At 42.7% G+C, this 21,857-nt stretch overlaps 4 protein-coding genes across 6 annotated transcripts in view; 1 reads left to right on the top strand and 3 right to left on the bottom strand.

Moving 5' to 3' along the window:
- ubap2a (ubiquitin associated protein 2a) overlaps window positions 1–1,865 on the bottom strand; it is an 11,808-nt gene extending 9,943 nt beyond the window's left edge. For all 3 annotated transcript variants that reach the window (XM_019880586.1, XM_019880587.1, XM_019880588.1), the window contains exons 1-2: window positions 1,771–1,865; window positions 14–151 (exon numbers count right to left, since the gene is read on the bottom strand). In XM_019880586.1, coding sequence (XP_019736145.1) covers window positions 14–109 — 96 coding nt within the window. In that variant the 5' untranslated portion in view covers window positions 110–151; window positions 1,771–1,865. The remainder of the gene's footprint in view (window positions 1–13; window positions 152–1,770) is intronic.
- A 95-nt stretch (window positions 1,866–1,960) lies between these two features.
- dcaf12 (DDB1 and CUL4 associated factor 12) lies at window positions 1,961–8,584 on the bottom strand. Its single transcript, XM_019880590.1, has 9 exons — window positions 8,194–8,584; window positions 6,557–6,844; window positions 5,970–6,236; window positions 5,782–5,842; window positions 4,991–5,184; window positions 4,835–4,900; window positions 4,083–4,245; window positions 3,840–4,018; window positions 1,961–3,744 (listed from the first exon to the last, which is right to left on the bottom strand). Exons 1-9 carry the CDS (start codon window positions 8,251–8,253, stop codon window positions 3,586–3,588), a joined length of 1,437 nt encoding a protein of 478 aa, XP_019736149.1. The 5' UTR covers window positions 8,254–8,584; the 3' UTR covers window positions 1,961–3,585.
- An 856-nt stretch (window positions 8,585–9,440) lies between these two features.
- On the bottom strand, window positions 9,441–15,741 carry ubap1 (ubiquitin associated protein 1). The gene is made up of 7 exons (XM_019880591.1): window positions 15,546–15,741; window positions 13,876–13,924; window positions 13,670–13,794; window positions 12,264–13,079; window positions 12,027–12,185; window positions 11,759–11,860; window positions 9,441–11,629 (listed from the first exon to the last, which is right to left on the bottom strand). The coding sequence occupies exons 2-7, from the start codon at window positions 13,913–13,915 to the stop codon at window positions 11,489–11,491; spliced, it is 1,383 nt and encodes a 460-aa protein (XP_019736150.1). The 5' UTR covers window positions 13,916–13,924; window positions 15,546–15,741; the 3' UTR covers window positions 9,441–11,488.
- Window positions 15,742–16,980: 1,239 nt separating this feature from the next.
- LOC109522158 (ubiquitin-conjugating enzyme E2 R2-like) lies at window positions 16,981–21,842 on the top strand. Its single transcript, XM_019880469.1, has 6 exons — window positions 16,981–17,371; window positions 17,940–18,024; window positions 19,966–20,079; window positions 20,205–20,302; window positions 20,917–21,051; window positions 21,451–21,842. Exons 1-6 carry the CDS (start codon window positions 17,355–17,357, stop codon window positions 21,731–21,733), a joined length of 732 nt encoding a protein of 243 aa, XP_019736028.1. The 5' UTR covers window positions 16,981–17,354; the 3' UTR covers window positions 21,734–21,842.
- Window positions 21,843–21,857: the final 15 nt, after the last annotated feature.

The raw sequence follows: 21,857 nt of genomic DNA, 5'->3' as shown, positions 1-21,857 counted from the left end.
TGCAGATTCTCACCTGTATCTGTTTCTGTGGTTGAGACATGTGGGTGGCAGCAGGCGGCACTTTTTCACGAGGGCCCCGGGCCTTGTCGCTGCCCAGCGAGCTCATCATATACAGTATATACAAAACTCTGTATGTACAAAATAGAAAAACCTGCCAAGGAAACAAGACAAGTCAAGTCACATTTATTTATATAGCCCTTAATCACAAACAGTCTCCAAGGGCTTCACACGCCCACAGTTGACAAGTCTTCACGATGACTAAATTTAACCCCCGTGAAGGCAAGGAAAAACTCAGAAAAAAAGAAAACTCAAAAATACGTTCACACACACACACACCTCCATCATAGCAGAGTGATTTATTTGTGTTTGTGCTTGAGGGGGACATATTAATGACCAGAAATTGTTGTTAAGTGTGTGCAATATTGAACAGAAATATTGGTGTAGAGTACAGTTGGTCTGTTGATGTAACAGCTGAAAATCTAGGTCAAGGAAGAAGAGTGACCGAGTGTCCACTTGCAAAAAAAAAACAAACAGTGCATATGTGCAGGGAATAGTGTAAGGCCATAATTCACACGAATAAGAACACATCGCCAAAGATTATTTTAGATGCATACGACAAATGAATGTGTCATCGTGATTAGCTGATTGGCATATTGCACTACTAACACAGAATGCAAAACTGTACAAACGTGCATGATGTAAACACGAAGTAAGCTTAAAAAAACACCTCTGACCACTGACAGTTGCTTATTGAGAGAACAATAGCAGTGCAGTACACATGACCACGTGACGTCATCAAACATACTGACACCATTGGCTGCTGAACTGAACAAAGCTAATGCCAAGGAGCTGGCTCGATAAGTGAGACAAATCGCTTGCTTAACAAAAACATTTCTGTAGCCGTCACTTTTATTTACAAACCAACCCACTATCTGGAATTTTATTGTTGGTCTTGATCCCCACGATAAAGTCCATTCATTGAAAAGGGGTCAGTTTTACTAACTTAAACACACGTAAATGATTCGTGTATTACAGAAACGGTTCCATTTAGGGATGACAATGGAACGAATATACGCATGAAACTACATTTTCTCAGGACGGATACTTTATTTGAGACTAGCCAAGTGGTCGAATGTTAACATCAGCTAAATTGTATGACTCACTTACAGTCCGTATGTGAGGTTATGAATTTACATGACACTTTGCAATGGCGAATCATATGGTCGTAGTGTCACGGTTTAATAAAAACAAACTTGATGCTTGCGATACTCGAGGCCTCTTTGTCCTCGCTAGCGCGGACTGAGGCAGGCATGCTAACATGCTAACACCGAGCGAGCGAGTCTCGGAGGCAGTCGAGGTGAAGCTAACGTTAGCAAATGGATGCTACCTAAATCTGGTCCGTGTTGCTGGCGATCGACCGTCTAATCAGCTCATTTAAGTGTCGTCCGTGTCTTCAGAAAACGTCATTTTTACAAACGCCAATCACGCAAGCATCCCAAATAAGACCACGAGCAAAAAGGCAAAAAGTATCTCGAATGAGAGGAAGAAGGCCTTTGAGCGGAACACAATCCCATCACGACATTGCTCGCTGGGAAACCAAGACAACAGAAAAATTGCGAAAGACACCGCTCTCCGCCCTGACTAAGGAAGGAAAATCGCCAAGACAGGCGACCGAGTTCGTACGCCGAGTAAACTCGAGAACAAAATCAACTGAACGCGTTGAGAATTGGTTGGCGAATAAGCGAAAACATGATAAAATCGTGTTATTACCTGCTAACACGCTTCACTCAGCCAGCAGCAGACAAGGTGGTCACGTGATTAAGGCGACCGCGGTGGATGCTCGTCCGACGTCCTCTGGACACAACTTGTTTTGTTTATGCTCGTGTCACACGGATCACGATTTGGTGGTTATAGTGGAGTCGTACATAATTGTCATGCTCGGAAAAATGACAACAAGCGCTCCAATATACATTTTGTATTTATTTACTTGTTTTATTATTCAAGAACTTGTTTTCCTGGGGTTTTTTTTTTGCTTAGATTCTCACGTTGCGCTGAGTAAAAACATTCATGAGTTGTATATAAAAAAAAAACAAGCAATCGCTTAGTAGACATCAATCCACACACTTCCTCAGAAATATACATAAAAATGCATACAAGTGTCCCTATGTATTTCACACATACATATACATTTATATAAAATTTACATTGAGTGTGGGGTTATTTTGTTCAAATTGTGGGTGTAATCGGGCGTTCTCTTTTCAATCAGTCCTCATGAAGTCTTCCATGTTCAAAAGAAAAAAAAGAAAGAAAACAAATCGCCTATGGCAGTCTTTCACAGAAAGACCTGACTCAGCAAAGCAAACAATTAACTCGGGCCTACCCTGCCTCTACCAAACGAGGACATGAAGATCACTTCTTGATATAAAAATGAAATTTTACAACTGTGACACGTGCATGTGGTACCGAGCAATGCACGTTATTAACGCTTCTTGTTGGATCAAAGTTTTTTAGAGCTACCAGTTCTTCTTCCCTATTCTCTGAGAGGTCTCAGCGTCAAAGGCAAGTTAACCAAATCAATAAAAAGCCCTCTATTCGACAAGAAACTATACATACGAAACAAAAAAAAGTGTAAATAATCTAGTCACACCAGACTTGAAATATGTAAGTATACAAATACAAAAAGTGTGCAAAACTGCAGAAAGCGTTCTAGTCCAATCGGACAGCAACACAAGCCAAGAAAGGGTTATGGGAACAGACAATACACCTTCAAAAAGTAGATATCACCCCAAGCCATTCAAACGTGGGTGATATAAGGTGGAAATAAATACATATAAAACAAATGATATCAGCAGGTGTTTGCCACTCAAATCAAAGTCACAAAAAAGGGGCTATATCACAACAGAACATTGTATTTAGCAATCATAACATTTCTCCTATATGATTGCAGCCACACATATTTCCAGAAAATGACTTATTTTGATTGGGATAAGCCATCTTCATTTTGCCACACTGAAGGAAAAGCTTTTGGTTATTATTTTGAGACCGAACTGAATCTGTTCCAGCCAACAAAAGTCAAAACTGCACGTGTTAGGTCCTTCGAAATTCTTCTGCAGTCCTGTTTCCTCTCCCCTTTTTGTTATATTGCCATTCATTTCATTTTCACAAAAACATTGTAATATCTTACACAGGAAGAGACAGAAACAATAACCTTCCATACTACAGACCCAACCAATAAGAGCCCAATTGCAAAACGTATTCATTGTCACAGGTGGCTCTGGGTTTTCAAAACCTCCTCGAGGTTCCTCATTGGCAGCTACTGCGTTATTTTAAAAAAAAAAAACAAACAACAACAACAGATTGCCTTTGGTGGAACGACGAAATGGAACACAGGCGACAGGATGTTAAAATATGGTCACAAAGATGTCCGACAATAATCATAGCTGTGATATGGTGGGGACAAGGTCACATGCTCCTGAGTCCAACAGAGACAATGATGTTGCAGAAGGGGAGGGATGGAGGTACTGTTTGGATAAAAATGTGGATGAGGACATCATCATGTAAGGATGCAGAGGATGACGAGGCTAGCTAGCTCCACAATCCTGCGTAGTTGCCATGGAGGCCAGAGCAAAGCGGTCCGCCAGCTACAAACAGCTTGGTGCCGGAGTGGTCGTAGCAGTGCGTGTACACGGCGTTTGGAAACGAATGAAGGTCTGAGAAATAACTCCTCCACGTCTCATCATGATTCTACCAAAAAGAGGGTAAAAAAAATTGCATTAATCACGCGAACTCAAGTTTTTTACAAATCACTCGCCATAACAAATGGTCCAAAGATTATATACCAGCCAGCCTTTTCCTGTTGTGAGCTTGAGAATGCCATCTCCCGAGCACTTCCGGTACCCTCCGGCTGTAATCAAAGGGTTCTCCAGAAACCCATGGGCGCGGATGTCGTAGAAGAGAAGCGAACCCTGGCCAGTGCCGACTGTCACGATGTGCTCATAAAAACTCACCGACCGGATCCCTGCGCAGACAGTTCATTTTCTATGCAGGAGACTGACTCATTGAGAAAGGAGTGACCCACTCACCACTTCCCCGCTCTCTGGAATTGACAGATTTTATGCTTTGCGTCGGCTGACGAGGATCCAAAAAAGACACGTGGGCCTGAGATCCGGCAGCGTATACTGACCAGTCCTGCCCATATGACAGACACACATTCTCTTTGCAGTGTGGCAGTTTGGTAGACAAAAGCTGCAGGGAAACAATGCAGGACAAACAAATGAAGACCCGAGCAACAACATTGACATCCAAACAGACACAGAACTACTTTACTTTTTGAAAAGATTTCAAATGATGTCATTAGTTGTTATGTTATCCATTTTGCTCATTGAGAAAGCTTCTACATTGTTTGATCTGTTAGAATCTAGTGAAGTTATTTGTATTTAGTCTCGTAGCATGATGCATGTTTTATTTCGGATTTTGCTGCATTTACTTTTGAGCTGTTTGCAAATACCCACTGGCTATAGATGGAACTTTTCATCAGACAGTGAATATGATTACCGGTAAATGATATCGCTCAGAAGTAGTGCTATGTTTTTCTTTGTCTTGAATCCTATTTCGGCTGTCATAAGAAATTGTACAGCATATAACAAGGTTAATGCCCAATATATCAGCCGATACACCGGCTTTTTTTTTCTTCTCATTTTTGCCGCCAATATCAGTATCAGCCACAGCCCCAAATATACCATATCGGACGGGCTCTGCTATAAATAATCCACACGTTTTTCTGTTTTCTAAAATGTAAAACAAAACAAAACCAAACAAAAAGAACTGCTCTTGCCTTGCACAAGCTGTGCTCAGCTTTCCATAGGTGGAAGTAGCCATCCAAAGATACAGCACCCAACTCCTGAAAGAAAATCATCCACACCAGGAAACGTGTGAATTTGGATCGAAACTCAATGAAGATTCTTAGTGGCTGTTCGAAGGCAATGCTCACTTTGTGATTGTTGTTGAAGGCCAAAGCGCGGACTTTACAGATGTATTGGTGGGTGGACTCCTTTGGGATGTCTTTGAGGGCTCGGTGGGAGATGTGGGCATAGGAGGGCATGGCCGTTTCGCTCTGACTGTGCTGTATCTGGCTCATGACTTCCTCTGTGACTTCCCACAGACCCATGGAGCCATCCCGCGAACCTAGAAATCGGAATAGCAACAAAACACGGATGGCATGTGTCAAGTACATCAGTAAAGTCATAAACTACCTGCCTACCACACCTAAATGTGGTGCTCATCAGCGATTATTTCAGGAAAGGCGAGATAATCACGAGGCACATTGTTTACACAATTGTTGGGACCGCTTGCCACATCTCACTTGCAAAAACATGGAGGATATTTCCTACCTTTGACAATGGCAAATAGGATGTTCACCCGACCATCTTTGACATGACAACAAAATTTCTCTCTCTTTTTACAAAACAACCTCAATTTCATACTCGGGCAGTAGCCCATCTGTCACGACTTGGGCTTTGGAATCTGAGGGTGACGATTGGAGTCGTCCTGCAGACAAAAACTCAAACTGCAATTGCAGTAGTTCTTGGGGAGATGATGGTCTGCCACCTGACACAAATGTGAGGTGCTTTTGACCAAGGTAACGATTGGAATTTAAAAATTAGTAATTCATTTTGGGGGAGGGGGCTTTTTTCCACATGCCCTTGAAGCAGAAACGGAACGGACATTGTGGTGCCGCTTGTGCAAAACCCCTAACACCGGGCATTCATACAGAGAACTCACCAGACACTGCCATCCTGTCACTGATCCATGCTATTGAGAAGATCCAGTCATTGTGGCCATCCTAACAAACAAAAGAAAGACCACCAGGAAAAAAAATGTGTAGAAATTAGGTTGAAGTGATGCCAACCACAAGGAAAAGTATCCCCAATTGGAGAGTTTTACGTGTTGAGAAAGACCGGACAACTCACATCACCAACACAAACTGGGTCCAGTGTGGGCAGCTTGTAGATGGCGAGACTGTTGGGGTTGTCACCCCCAGTAGCTAGGAGGGTCCTTGAGGGGTTGATCTCAATAGCGTGGATCCCACAGCCCTGCTGGTCGAGCCGGGAATGAGAGCTTGCTGTGGTGTGGTAATTCTGCACCACCCCGACCACAGAACCTCCGCCGTGACATTCCCTGTCCTTCAGCATGGGAATCCGAGTGATCTGCCCCGTCATGACATTGGTTACAAAAAGCTACAAAGAAGAAGGAAAAAAAAAGAAAACATTTGATCAGCTCAGAAAAATGGCTTGTCAAAACCGTGCACATTGGGAGTGTTCAGCTTGGTATATGATCAATGAAGGGCACCCTGCATCGTAAAGAGTGGACTAATATGGAGATGACATAATCAGGTGAGTGATTCTAGGGTCAGACTTCTAAAATGGACAAAAGGAGGGTGAGTATGACAGCATCCTTTAACACAATTATATTATTATTATTACAATTCCAAATAATAATTTGGGGCTTAGAACTATCAAAATAATAGGTCACATTTAAGAAAGATAAAACATCTCACCGTGTTGCATTTGGTCCCGCATACAACCTGCTGTTGGTTGAGCCACTGTGAGGCAAATACTTTGTTAAGACGCCCAAGAGAGAACTCCCTCTCCTTCAGGATGCCAGGCAGCCTGCCGGCCGCAAACCCGCGCAGGCTCCGCTGGAGCTGCAACTCATGCTGCTGCTGAGGTCTGAACTCTCGGCCCCGGAGGGCGCAGACGACCGAGTGGGAACTGTGCCACCACTGCACATGACGTGAAGAACAAGAGACACGGCTCCGCTTGTATGGCACCTGACACCAGCCCAGCTAAAAGAAGAAAATTCAAACATTAAAAACATTATTTCTAACTATCCATCCATTGTTGACACTGCCTGTCCTCATTAGGTTTGTGGGTGAACTGGAACAAATCCTTGGCCATCATCGAGTGCCTGGAAATGTGCTATACATAAATGTAACCTATTATCATTATTATTCAAGCTAATTTTAGGGTGAGAGGTGGGGCACACACTGGACTGATGACAATTCACACTCACATTCACACCCATACATAATTTCGAGTCTTCAATTAAGATAACATGCGCACAAATGGACAACTCTCATTTGCAGTGAATAGCCCACAGTGGGAATACAAGGCGAGCCAGGAAGGTTTTAGAACTGGTGTCACAAAAGATAGATCTCCTCTTGTAATCCACCTGGAGTCCAGGGCACATTCACCACCCTTCTTGTCATGCGGTCCTGGAAGGATTCTTCTGGGATCCTCCGGAGCTCCATCGTCACAGCCCATCTTGATATCATCCATGTCTCAAAACAGGTGCCCTTGGTGACGCCCTTGAGTTTGAGGAAAATGGCAAAATGCGATGTTGTTCTCGGAGAGGAACTGACAGATGTTCAGGGCGTTGTGGGCGGGCACGCTCTCATGGGGAAGCAGCCACAAGTTGTCCTGTCACAACTCTTCTTCTTGCGCACTGAACGAAGCAAACACCGCATGATCTCTGTAGACATGCAGGTTGATCTGTCCCACATTTAGGGGAAATTTTTGTTTGGTTTGAAAAGAAATGTTTTTTGACACCAGTCCTGGGATTTTTCTGACACATCTTGTATTTTGCAGTACAGCAATACGTATATATAGTATACTTTGATTCTGGAAAAAAAACGAAACAAAGGTTTTATGTCTAATCTGTTTGGATGTTCTAATTTATGTTGGCCGCTGTAATTAACTGGTCAAGTTGGATTTTTCTATACAGTACTCCAGTTTGGGAGACATATTCACTAAGCGGAAGCTTTCCAGACGTGAACACGGTCTAATGTACACTTTGAGGTAACATTACCATTCGCTAGCTGGCGACAGTCTAAAACCCTAATGAGACCGTCATATCCGATCAGGCTGCAACATATTCGGCTACCTTTACCAGTCGTCGTGATCTGGCTAACGTTTGCCAACATGAACGGATGCACATGCACACGTTATAAACATCTCCTAATGCATTTGCCGTTGGTTCTCGTGTGGATTGGCGACACCGATCGCCCCAGTGTCAGAAACGTGTTGCACCCTGGCACAGATTATAATTACGCGAACATATTTAGCACGAAGCTAGTTAGCATGCTACCATCAATTTTGATAGCTTAGCCAATGAGATCCACCGGTTTCCGCCTACCTGTTGTTGGTCCTTGGGCTCCCCTGCCTTTCTTTTCCTGCTAACTGTTTTTCTCGCCATAGTCTGACACACACAATTCCCTCACCCACATGGAGGGTAAACCCGACTCTGGGCGTTGGATCATATAATGTCGATAAACGATTTTGTTCGTTGGCCTTTGCTGGCGCCGTCCGGTGACAAGCAAGGGCGATTACATACGGGATACGTTGCCTCTTCGCTTGTCTAGGGTTGTTGGAGAATTAATCGCGTTAACTTGCTCTGTATTTGCAAGTCGCCACAAAAGTCGCTCGCTTCAGTGAGTTCTTTCTCCCTTGGCGAATCGCGTCAGCAACGACGAGTTCATTGCCCAAGCGCGCAGCCGCACTCATTAAACGTCACCAAAAACAAGGTCACACGTGAACGCGCCTGTGGTACGGGCTCGTTCACGACGACTGCGCGCGGCCATTCATGATTTCCTTCGGTTAGGAGTCTTCGGTTGCTTGCTATTAAACCTTTTTAAATAACGAGAATATCATTCTCGCAGGGCATAAAACGTTTTTTGAGTCGGTTATTTCAAATTGAATTATAACCTTTCAGACACACCTTAGAACAGGCATTTTAGCATAAAAATATTCTATATACACTATAGTTAATGATCTTTCAGGGGAAGCGTGATGACATGCAAAACACATCTGTAAAATTCTGTACACATTAGAAGTCTACATTATCTCTGTGGAATATGATTCTTTTTTTGTGATAAGTACTGATTGTGAACTGTTCCAGTGTGGCACAGTTGCACATGAGTTATTGTGTTGTATTGATGGTTTGATTGGTTCCTATAATTGTGATATATGTGTGCAGGTATTAAGAGGTGGCTCACTCAAGGCCAAGTTATTAAATGCGCTGTCTCGGTATACAATTGAAAGCCTTGTAGTTAATGTATTTTATTTCACTTTCAAATCAGCAATAAAACAGTACATCAGTATAAAACTGGTTTGATGTTAGAGTCTGAAAGAAAAAAAATTATTTGAATAAATATCATATTGCAGCTATTTTAAAATACCTATAATGGAGGTATACATAAACATGCCTTCAAAGTGCATTTGGATTCTAAGCCCTTTCCGCTTCCTGTTGTGCCAGAAAAGACACATCTGCTTTCTCCAGTCCTATCTACTTACTTGACTTTAAAGTACTTTTATATTTCCTGTGGACAAACAAGACACATAAAATGTAAGCATTTAGCAAGAAATACCAATGACAGTTGAGACTATTGAAAAGATTTGCGTATTTATTCAATGGGACCTTCCAAGTTACAGCAGAGGAAATTGAACATTTCTAACCCACAATTCAGGAGGTCATTCACCTTAAAATGTCCGATTATGTTGTCACCAAATACATTAGAACCAACACAATATGTTGTATGATAAATTAGGAGTATTTGACAACCCTTAAAAGTTGAACCTGACACGGGATGAGACATTGATGGATAAGGCCCCAAAACCAACAGTACATCCCAACGACTCTCAATTTAGTGGCATAGCATTGTCCGCTTGCATTTTGTTGTAGTAAGCAAACTAGAGGCAAGACAGATTTTTGTCATGTCAAATTTTACAAAGAAAAAATATGAAGCCAAGTGTTTAAACCAACAGAAAATACAGAACTGAATTCAGCAATTTAAGATTGCTCGCAGTTGAAAAGTGACAACAAATTTAATGCTTGACAAATGGGGTAAAAAAAATGCCTAAAGTTCTGAAGATTAAAAATTGATCCTATCTGCAAATTGACAATTTACCATAGGTTCTTCAGTCATTTAGGCTCAAGTAACTAAAAATAGACTATGCTTAAGGAACATGAATGGAATATTGTGGCTGGTGTTCTGGAAGGTAGGTGTACTGATTTGACCCCCGCTTAGGAATGGACATCATTCAAATTGTCTTTTTTTTTCTTTGAGACTGACTTTTTTTTTTTTTTTTTTGGGAGTGGGGTGGGGTAGTCTGCTCATATTGCTACCTCACATTACCCTCCCTTCTTCAATTGTGCATTATCACAAAGATTAACATGCCCCCCCACTTTTTTTTTTTTACATCTGTGACAAAGTTTTGGCAACAAATCTGAGTCAGATTAATGGAAACATCTGAACAAGTCAACCAATGCAAGTCATGTTTGATTAGATGGATGAAATGATAAAATGAGGAAAAAAAATCACTCGTCAAAACTTGCCTAGTTCCATCCAAATTTCAAGCAAGACTTGAAAACCAGTCAACAGTTCCATGTCTCTATTGCACTGTGATGTGGCTGCAAAACAAAATTCTCCACACACATCGCCCAACCTCCATCCACGCCTTTCCAGTATGCAAACAAAGGTAAGTTAAAAGTGTCATTTGTGTTACCATACCTTACATCCTATCAAACTCTGTATGTTCAAATTAAAGTTGCAGTGTACTATTTTAAAGAACTTGATAATTACTAGAATGTGTGTGTGTGTGTGTGTGTGTGTGTGTGTGTGTGTGTGTGTGTGGGAGATTTTCTATGTACTGTTTCATCAAGAGGAGAGAGCCTCCCTCTCTTGCCGCTTCGTGCAACAGGTTGTTCCAATGCAGGTAAAAGAGCACACCGGACTCGTAGTACCCACTTATTTTCTGGGTTGCAATGATGAACGTTCAATGATGTGAATGCAAAATCAAATGACGTGAAACACTGAAAATGAACAGAGAGAAACAAATGAGAGGAGAAGGTACAGTGAAGCGGAACGGGCACTTCTTGAGTCACTTCTTTCTCTGTCTGGTGTGACGTTCATCCTTTGCCTTTGGACGTCTGTTTCAATTTCAAGAAACGCCCATTATTCCTTCCCACCACACTTACGATATCTGCAGAGCAGTGGAAGATGGCAGCTTGGCTGTGAAGCGGTTTTCAAGGGTTTTCTACCTCCTCCTGATTCTGACCTGCAGTCAGATCAACACTTCCAAGTGGAAGCAAATATAAATGGCGTCAAAGCCAAAAGCCCAATTCTCCTCGGTCCTCATCTCCAGTCTTCAATACCGTCGCAGTAGCAGTTCCTGGAACCTAACCTCAGCGTTGATTAGAAAGAAACACCGCTGTGAAGTATTGATACTCTTGGCACCCAGTCTTAAAGTGCTTGAGAGACAATACGGTGGAGCACAGAGAGAAACAAGTACTCTCCCAGTTCTCTCATCCACAGCCAAGGCAAGCACATGTTGCAGGACATGGTGTGATTTTTAGAGGGGCAGAAAAAAAGGGGCTGTGTGAGGTGGTTAACAGGTAGCAGGCCATGCGGCGGTTGCTTCATTGGCTCGGCTCAGCTCGCAGTAGCCCGAGCCATCAAGTCCTCGAGCGCCTTGTCTTGATCATTGTTGTGGACCAACAGCACCTCTTTGATGGCCTCCCGTTCGAATCCCATCTCACCAAATCTTGACATCAGCTCAAGGAACTGCAGCGCCTGAGGAGAAGGGAGAAGAAAAACGACTTAAAAGCTGTGATTGACAGCAACGGAATGGTATCGGTCAACATTCACAAAGACAAATCATCTTGAAATAGTTCGGCCACCCGCTGTCCACAAAGGACCAACCTTTTCTTCTGAGCACTGGTACAGCTCTAAGCATTCCTCCACCGCTCCTGCATCAAAGCCCCGCTCACACAGACGTCCATGGACGAAGAGATAATCCAGCACCTTGGACAATGAGGACATGGTCATTATAAGAGACGTGCCATCTGACAGCCGATTAACATGTGCGAGCTCCGTTTTATCGGCTACGTTTCACTGCAGACAATATCAACTTGTATTTTGAGCAGATTCATGTAACGGCGTGAGTGATGATTGGGCTGTTGGGTCACACCTGCTCCACATTCTGCCCTTGTCGCTGCATGGCCCGAAGAACGCCCTCATAGGAATAACCCATGCCCACAAGGGTTTCCACACACTGGCGCTCACCAGGGGTCATGCTTAGCAAGGCTCCTCCGCATGGCAAGACAGCGGAACCTGACCCCGAGTTTACCTAGGAATCAAGATGAGAAGAATAGCAATGAGGTCGAGGATGGAACTCTTCATCCTTAAGCAATTTATGTGAGCTCACCTGTTTTGGTCCACCACCCTTAGAAACGCTGAGGTGCTCTGGAGCGACGATAACTTGGGACTTGGGTTTGATCGGGGGGCTGCCGTTGGGTAGGTTCCGTCGGGGAGAAGGCGTGGGTGCGTTGCGTGCGCTGTACCGAACCGGCTCGGGATCCCCGGAATCCGACAGCTTGGGAAAGCTCAGAGAGCGGATGTTGCAAGGTCGATCCTCCGCTTCGAAACCCGATTTCCCATGTTGCCCAACTCCGTCCATATCCATCAAGGCAACCAAGCCATTTGGTTTATGGGCAAAGCCCGGTTTTGCGGGAAGGCTGGTGTTGGTGGGAGGCGATGGGGTGTTTCGACGCGAAGCTGGCCCTTGCTGGGACCCAACCGGAGGGGATACAGACGAAGCGGGTTGAGGCTGGCTCTGGAGAATGTTCCGAAGCTCCTCTTTATCATCCAATGTTTTAAGCTCCAGCTTGTCAAAGGGGTCCTCTTCCCGCTCAAAGTCAGCAAGGTTGAGGCCGTGTGACTGAGGAGTGCTGGGCTGGATTTTCCTCGGACCAAGACTTGGAGCAGGCAGAGGAGTGAGTATGGCGTCATGGCTCAATCCTGCCAGAATAGGGTTCATTGCTGGTGGCGGAGGGTCGTGGTCTTCAACGGCAGATGGGGCTTTCTTCCCTCCAGCGCCATTCACGTCCTCAGATTGAGACACGCTTTCGCGATTTTCCGCTTCCTGTTTCGCCGCGGCCTCTTTTGCTCGCGCCTCTGCTGCTCGTGCCTCGGCCAGCTCCGCGCCCCAGCGGACGCTTAATTTCTCCAGAGAAAAGTCGTACTGTTGTGATCATAGAAAGAGGATATTGATGAGGGGAATAATGAGAGTAAAAAGGAACACCATGATGTTCACTTTCTATATTTATTAATATAAACAAATACAAAATAAAGCACAGCCATTTTTTGTAGAAATCAGTGCAAAATGTTTTGTAATGACGGGGCACAAATTGATTTACGTGGGCAGTTGGGCCACAAGATCAGTGTCACTCCACAGTAAAGACCATTACACCCTGGCCATCTTTTCCCTCTTTCTTACCCACTCGCTGTCTTGTATGCAAAGCACTAATGCAGGATGGGTGTGTGTTTTTTCATTTTTATGTTTGCCGGCTCCTGAGGTCATATCACTGGGAGTATGCCACCATTATGTACGGAGGGTGAAATGTAATACCCAAGACAAGCTTCCCATGTCCCTTTTGTGTTGACATAAATTGTCACATAAATTAATCACCTTAACGCCGGAAGCCGCAAAAGCTGTGTGAAACAACATATCAGCATGTTTTGCTTGAAAGGGACAGGCAAATAAACGCTGGCTCTGTAGTCACACCAATTTACCGGGGAATCAGTTTGAAAGTGGCTTGAACGACAAAATACCTGTGAGTCCACCAACAGAGAGGTGCAGTCCGGCAGACAAAAGCCAACAGGTAGCCCCACCTTGGCAGGACAGCGAAACCTTTCATTAACCTTGAAGGGAACATCATCAAGGTAGCTGATGGGTCCTATGTGAAAAGACAAAATGTGCATAAGATCACGGACAAAGAAAGTTGGCTTCAAATGTGAAGAGTGAAACAAATCCTTACCATTGTTTTGTGCATCCGATAAAGACCTCCTTGTAGCCATTTAGATACTCTGGGTGGGAGGGGTGGGGGGCACACATGTCGAAAGGATTAGTTCCATGAAAAAGATGTGGAATAATTTCAGCATTTTGAACTGAAGGAGAGGGATTTAAACTGTAAAAATACTTACTTCGTGTGCCATTCAAGGGACACTGATGCAAAATAATATATTTAAAAAGTATGATATGACATTTCAACTGTCAAGTTTCAAACACCACTGAACAATCAATGCTTTCATTATAGAACAAAAACATCACTGTAGAGAATATTACTCATACACTTGACTCAACATCCAACTCAGACTGTAATGTCTCTGTTAGCGAGGCAAGGCAACTATATTTATATAACACGTTTCGTACACAAGGGAACTCAGTGTGTTTTAACACAACTAAAAGCATTTACATCTAAAAGACATTTGCAGAGCAAAAAGAACAAAAGTAGCTTATTCAAATTATTAAAAAGAACATACACTGACATAATTGAAACACATTTGCAACCAATGGGTTTGAAGAAATTTAAAAGCAATGGAAGCAAATAAAAATTAGCTTTCTGAAATGACAAAAAGAACGTAAAGTAGAATTGATTTTAAAAATGCTTAAATTTGGTTGCTTAAGTCAGAATTGTGCCGAAATATAGTTTCCTCAACTTTAAGTTTTCTAGTAAAATTAAATGAAATTCCTGGTTTGTGCTCTTGAACTCCCATCAATTCCCAATGAACGTTTCCAGCTTCAAATTGACAGAATTTTCCAACCCCATGTGCCACAGCAAAAGATCTGCTCAACTCCCCCTCTCAAACGGCTTTACACATTTTCCGCTGCTTTGAATATAAGCGCACATAATCCATTATTTGGTCAAGCAACAATGCCTGACTGAATTAACAAAGAAGCTACTGTTTACCCAAGTCCACACACAGAAATACTATATGAAGACTTTAAGGAGAATACTATAAATATACAGAAGTATTATTCATAGAACTTCAAGGAGAACACAGACCCACATAATATATCTTCGAAATTCTCTTGCGTAACATCGAGCGAAAAGATTACTGATTCCAACTGATTGTAGCAGCCGTAGAAGATCCTACCATGTGAGTGAATAGTTCTTCGGAATGTCTTTATGTAACCACTGTAGTATCACAATCAGGTTCTCTTTTGAAACAATCACAACATTCATGTTAAGTTACACATGGGAGGTGTCAAAAGCGCTTTTGACAATATATCTACGACCACAGAAGCGCAGGAGTGTTACTTTTAATTCAGTATTATGAAACAGAGAACAGTTTCGGCAATTCGTCAATTAGTGAAACTGTTCTCGAGCCTTAAATCATTAAGTGTGACTCACAGTAATCAACAAAAACATTGGCGGAAACGCTCAAGTTATTGATTAGCAACCGGCTAAGCTATCATACGTTTTGCCACTCCAGTCTGAGATCGCTAACACCAGCAGTCAATACACAGTCGCAACTGCTGAATCCTGGTGGACAGGAGGATATCACATAATTTTGGAAGAATTAAACGCCTGACAGCTTTTCGATTTGGGGACAAGTCTCCAAAGCCATTGCTTTCGCAAGTGGCCCGACTTACACTGTTGCCCCCGCCCCGCAACGAAACCGATCAAACAAAGATTGCTCTCACCTGTATCTGGCCTGTCTCGCTCTTACAAATATGACTTTATTCTTATAAGTGTACAGTCTAAATTAGAATTATAATCGAAATGTTTTATTTATTGTGAAATATCTTTCCTCTTCTGCCTAGGGACGCCATCTTGATTTGTCCGGCTCCCTTCCCTTCCACTGGTTCCTGTCTGACGTCACTCACTCGCCTGACGTCAGGTATTTCTTCTTCGCCAAGACTTTTTTTTTCTTCTTCTTCGTTGTCTTCTTCTGCTCCTTCTTGAGCTCTTCGATTTTTTTTCTCGTAGTTCTGCCTTCACCTGGTCAGTGGTATTAATAGGGATTTTAACCAAGTCAAATACAAAAGGAACTGATTCATCTTTGTGTCAAACGCAAGGCCTAGGGTAAGATAAGATAAGATAAAATATCTTTTATGGTTTATTATATGGCCCATTATAGCACATAGTGTGTCCACCTCATGTATTGCATTGTATTGTATTTTGGCGGACAATATGTATTGCAATTGCAATCTTTCTTCACGTTTAGCTGCTTTTAAAACAATTTCTTTGCAACAAATATATTTTGAATTATTTCATAGTTGTGCAAATAGTTGCATACAACCATTTTCATTGACTTTTGATTTCAAAATTACATTTATTGTTAAAATGTGCAACCATCCATTTTGTTTCCTCATTTAGGTTGTGGGTGTGCTGCCTATCCCGCCTGATTTTGGGTGAGATTGGGAAATACCCACGATAGTTAGTACACTAATAAGCATTCACACTCCGACATACAATTGAGAACACGGGTGTCAAACTATTTTTTCTCACGGGCCACATATTGATAGCTTGTTTTGAAATCAGAAGTCAACTAAGGAAGATAAGATAACTTTTATTTGTCTCACAATGGAGAAATTCGCAGTACAGTATTGTAGTATATACAATTGTAGTATTGTTAATTGTTCAAATCATTTTAAATATTGTTTTGGTGCAAATAAAAATGCTAGCAATATCTCAAACGTATCAAAAGTGAAGACAATTAGCAATTTTAGTAAAGATTTCGCGGATGGCAGTTGATGAACGTGGTTCTCTTTATCAGGCCAAATATAAACGTGCTCAACTCTTGGGCACTTAACATGTGAAATTAAAACTATTCAAACAAAAATGAATGGAAGGATTATTTTTTTTAAAAATCACTACATCTTTATTTCACGAAATGGCAAAGGTAAGCAAACAAGTTAATTATAAAATTAATTGAATTACTGTACTGTTTTATTGGCGTAAAATGTGAAGCAACCAGATCAAGAAAAAAATGAAAATATAATAAAAAACATACTCTATACACACTGAAGAATTACTTAAATTATATCGTCACAGCGAGTTCAGAATACCGTACCGTACGCAACCAGCAAAACGATCCATGTTCTGCTTCGAGTGCGCGCACGCAAGTCACGTTACGGACGTCGATGACGCACCGCAGACACGCGCAATGGTAACCGGAAGCATCGTTGAGAGGAAAATAAAAATCGATCAAAACCCCAGTTGGTCTTGAGGGTAATTTTCACCAGATGTCAATTCTCCGCCGTAGATTCGCATTCGATTGCCCTTAACACTACTGTCGTCGGAAGAAACGGTAGCGTGCAGGAAAAAAACTGCCCCGTTTGACCGAAGTTGCTCGCTAACTGGTTTAGCTGACGTGGGGAGAAGTTGAGACTGCCAGAGAGCAGAGGGACAAACACAAACAAGCTGGGATCAGCTGAGCGCCTGTCCGAACCGAACCAGCGGCACGGGGACATGTCACGGAGTGCGACTTTGCTCTTCCGAGCCCAAGAATGATCCACGGGACACGGTGACTTCCACTGAAACTAGCTCCATGTAGACTATCAACAGTGGCAACACAAAGAATTTCGGCAGCACCACACGAGGATCAGCCATAAGCAGGAGAAGAACATCCACGGCTCATGTCACCACTGTGTGTCACTTTAGCCAAGCACTACCAATGACTTTGTTGTCCAGTTCTCTGCTGTAACCTCACGAATACATATTACGTTGCAGGAAGACAGGTAAACGCTCCTTTTCTTTACTTGGCTTTTTGTTTGCACCAGGGAATCGAACCCAAGTCCCTAGATAGCTTTTCACAGTACACGACGTTGTACATTGTGAGAGATTCTTGCACATTTTGCCGTCTTGTATTTCTTCCCAGTCGCGTGCCATAGCCATATATCTTACATGTCGCAGCACACCCCCCCAAAAATAATCTCACAAAAAGTATTCTTTATATATAATAAATAATGATGTGGTGTGGTGGTCGTTGAAAGATATTTTAAATTGTGGGTGGCGAAGGGGGGAAACAAAACATAAAATAGCCTTAACGTTTTGGTCTTCTCCGGACTTTTCTCTATTCCCACTGGTGTCAGAAGTGGGATGAGCATGGCCCACCAAGCAACCCCTAGTTCTCAGAAGGCCCTGATGATGGAGTTGAAGTCGCTGCAGGAGCAGACAGTTTTTTTTGCATATACTGTACTTTGGCTGCCTCACACATTTTTTAAACATGCTTGCAAGGTTAATTGAAAATTCTAAATAGTCCGTAGGTATGAATGTGAGTTTGAATGTTGTTTGTTTATACTGTGCGTGACACGGTCCTGAGTTTTGGGGCTTGATTCTCGGCTCCTCAGTGTGTGGGGTTTGCATATACTGTACTTTGGCTTCCTCACACATTTTGTAAACATGCTTGCAAGGTTAATTGAAAATTCTAAATAGTCCGTAGGTATGTGAGTTTGAATGTTGTTTGTTTATACTGTACGTTCTCTGCGATTTGCTGGTGACCAGTCCAGGGAGTACTGTGCCATTTGGAACAGAACAACCCACCCGGTAAACAGAGCACTCCTAATGTAATGTAGTTGGTGCCAAGAAGAAAAAAAAAAACAGCAAATTGTTATCTTCCGGCCAGGTGTTATGTCCCAGATTATCCATTTCCAATATCCACTTACGGTTGTTGCAATTTAGTTTTAGTGACAACCCACACGTTACAGAACAACCCACCCGGTAAACAGAGCACTCCTAATATAATGTAGTTGGTGCCAAGAAGAAAAAAAAAAAAAAAAAAACGGCAAATTGTTATCTTCCGGCCAGGTGTTATGTTCCATATTATCTATTTCCAATTCCACTTAGGGTTGTTGCAATTTAGTTTTAGTGACAACCCACACGTTAACATTTTACATTTTTGACTCTTTGACTAATAGACAATGAAGGTTCGCTGTTAGCCACTACAAGACTGTCAGGCCACACAAAATTCACTGACGCTAGCACGACCGGACCAGTCCAAAGTTTATGAATAAATGCGATGAAATCGACATGCTTGCTGCTCTGAAGCGACTAAAATGATGGTCCGCCAGCAAATACATTTCTGTGTACATTAACTTAAATGTTATCGTGCTTGCTGAAATTTATCTTCAGCAAAGCCTGAGTGCGGGGTACGATGTGTAGATACATTATAAAAAGCATTTCCAGGCGTTTCATAAAATGCATGTTGACATACTTTTGTCAAAATACCTCATTGAGCAAGAATTCTGTTCCACTTTACACCTTATTTCGTGTCTTGCTGAAATTAGCCCCTTTTTGGAGGGGCTGTCCCATCTCTTTGTAAGCGAGTGACTGTATAACCTGCCTCATACACTCCTGGACCAATGGCCACTCTGGCTTTACAACAAGAGCAACATTTTCCTTGCAGGAGCATAGCCAATTCAAGTTGGGGAAACAAAATAATAGTGCTGTTAGCCCTTGCGGAAAGCTTCAGTCGTACTGAGCGGATGTCATGTACTCTTGTCAGTTTTTTTGTTTGTTTTTTTTTTAAGTGATAATATTAGTATATTTATCAAAGCCTCTTTCAAATGGCTTCAAATTTCTCTGACAGAGCCACAAAGTCCTTGTTAAAATAGGCCAGCAAAAAAACAAACTTCAATCATACTTGGTATAAATCCAGAGTAGCCTGACAGTAACAACATTACGGCTCATCATCTGTACAGAGTCATTAGCGTCTTCTACAGTGGATGAGAAACAAGCCGCGTGGCTCACTCACTCTTGGGCGGGTTTGCCGTTCGTCTGTGCTAACAAACACAAGATTAAACACGGCCTCATGTTCAACTTTCCAGGTAGTGAGTTCTTGTTCTTGTCGCAACAGGTTTGCGCCAGCACTTCAGGAGAATAGTCGGCGTATTTTAGATACTGCAGAGGGTGCCCACTTGTTCTTACATTGATCCGTGCATTCAAATCTCCAGCCTTAATTGTCTCCCAAATGTAAGGCTTTGAAAAACCGCCTTTTTCGACACATGACTGGAAATTCCACAAAGAGAAATTTGGGGCGCCCTAAATAGGTTATTTGTGACATATCGCAGCAGCGCGTACAGTATTAACGATACACATTTTGACGTGAGTCGGATTTAAAACGTGAGTGTATGTTCACTCTTGCAGGCTCACATCAAGTTCCCAGTGGACTACCCGTATTTACCGCCAACCTTTCGTTTCATCACCAAGATGTGGCACCCCAACATCTATGAGGTATTTTTCTTCCATGTGTTCCATCCTTTTTTTAGTAAACGTCTGGCTGTGCACATGTCCACTGTGTCATGAAGCGGGCCCTCTTTTTTTGTGTGACGTTGTGCGATGTGGTGTTTTTTTCTCAGAATGGCGACGTGTGCATCTCCATCCTGCACCCTCCGGTTGATGATCCACAGAGCGGGGAGCTGCCGTCGGAAAGATGGAATCCGACCCAGAATGTCAGGTGCACACAAAAGCCTTTTTGCATTTGTGACTCTGACGCTGTAGAATAATTAATCAACAGCGTAAGGTGAAAGTTGCCCGTTTGTACTCGGGCTGCCACAAGCGACTACTTTGCTGGTCGAGTAGTTACCGATTGGAGTCGTGATTAGTCGACTAATCGGATCGTATGTAAATTGCAGCTCCTAAATAACCAGCGTTATTTTACAGCTTGAATTATTTCAGGTATCTGTGTAAAGACAATTAAGATGATAGTACCGGAGAGAGACCAATCAGACTGCTTTAAGCAAACGTGGAAACTTGAAAAAGCCCTGCTATATTTAAAAAAAAAATTAAATAAATTGAGGCGGGTTAGCCTGATCACCTGCAAATCCTGATCATGGGTCAAAAGAGTTGTTTCTCAACATCTTGTCTCTAACACATGTGAAAGGACTTGCTTCACGAGTGCATTTTTTGAATCAAAGGTTGCATTTTTTGCCAACAACAGTGAAAATGCCAGAATGTGTTCTTCAGCCTGTTTTAGCGAGGACCCATCGGAAGCATTCGTCAGTGCCAAAATCTAATTCTGGATGGTGTGCTTCTGTTTGCATGTTTTGTTTTGTTTTTTTCTTTGACTAGGACCATCCTGCTTAGCGTCATCTCTCTACTCAACGAGCCAAATACCTTTTCCCCTGCCAACGTGGACGCTTCGGTGATGTTTCGCAGATGGAGGGACAGCAAAGGCAAGGACAAAGAGTATGCAGAGATTATCAGGTAACGTTGCATGCGTACCATTCGGCCATGTTTTGACATACACGGAGGATCCACGCTGTAGTGCTGTCGATATACAAATGTGTGGCGTTTGTAATAACGCCTGCTGTGACCAATCGATGCGGCATATCGATAATATTGTAGAATTGAGACTTTGATTTACTTTAGCAAGTCAAGGCACCTTAATTTATTTACCGCAATGTGCTTCACGTCATTAAAAGTACAACATTTAAGAGCATTTGCAAACAAAAAAAAAAGTTTGACTTTCAAAAGCAATGAAACAAAAAGTAACTTACCAAAAGAACGGTACAGTGCAAAGTCAAGATTTTCTGCTCTTAAAATTATTACTCATTATGTAATCACAGATAACCTGATTGTGATTTGCCTGTCATTTAATCACAGAAAACAGGTGATGTCCACAGCGGCGGATGCCGATCGCGACGGCGTCAAGGTGCCAACCACGCTGGCGGAGTACTGTGTCCAGACCAGGGTTCCCTCTCAGGACAGTAGCTCAGACCTTCTCTACGATGACCTTTACGACGACATGGAGGAGGACGAGGAGGACGATGACGAGAGCGAGATGGAGTCGATAGGCGAAGCCGGAGCGGTGGGTTGCGTGGAGGACGGCGAGACGTCCAACAGATGTTACGACAACCAGGATGACTCTGGCAACGAAGAGTCATGATGATCTGGATCGTTACTGCTCCTTGCCAACTCCCTGAATCCTTTGCCTCATTTTGTGTGTGTGTGTGTGTGTGTGTGTGTGTGTGTGTGTGTGTGTGTGTGTGTGTGTGTGTGTGTGTGTGTGT

This window comes from Hippocampus comes, unplaced genomic scaffold, assembly GCF_001891065.2.
Source record: "Hippocampus comes isolate QL1 unplaced genomic scaffold, H_comes_QL1_v1.1 scaffold68, whole genome shotgun sequence".
NCBI lineage: Eukaryota > Metazoa > Chordata > Actinopteri > Syngnathiformes > Syngnathidae > Hippocampus > Hippocampus comes.
Note: the sequence above shows the minus strand (reverse complement) of the source record. Positions and strands in the feature narration are given on the sequence as shown.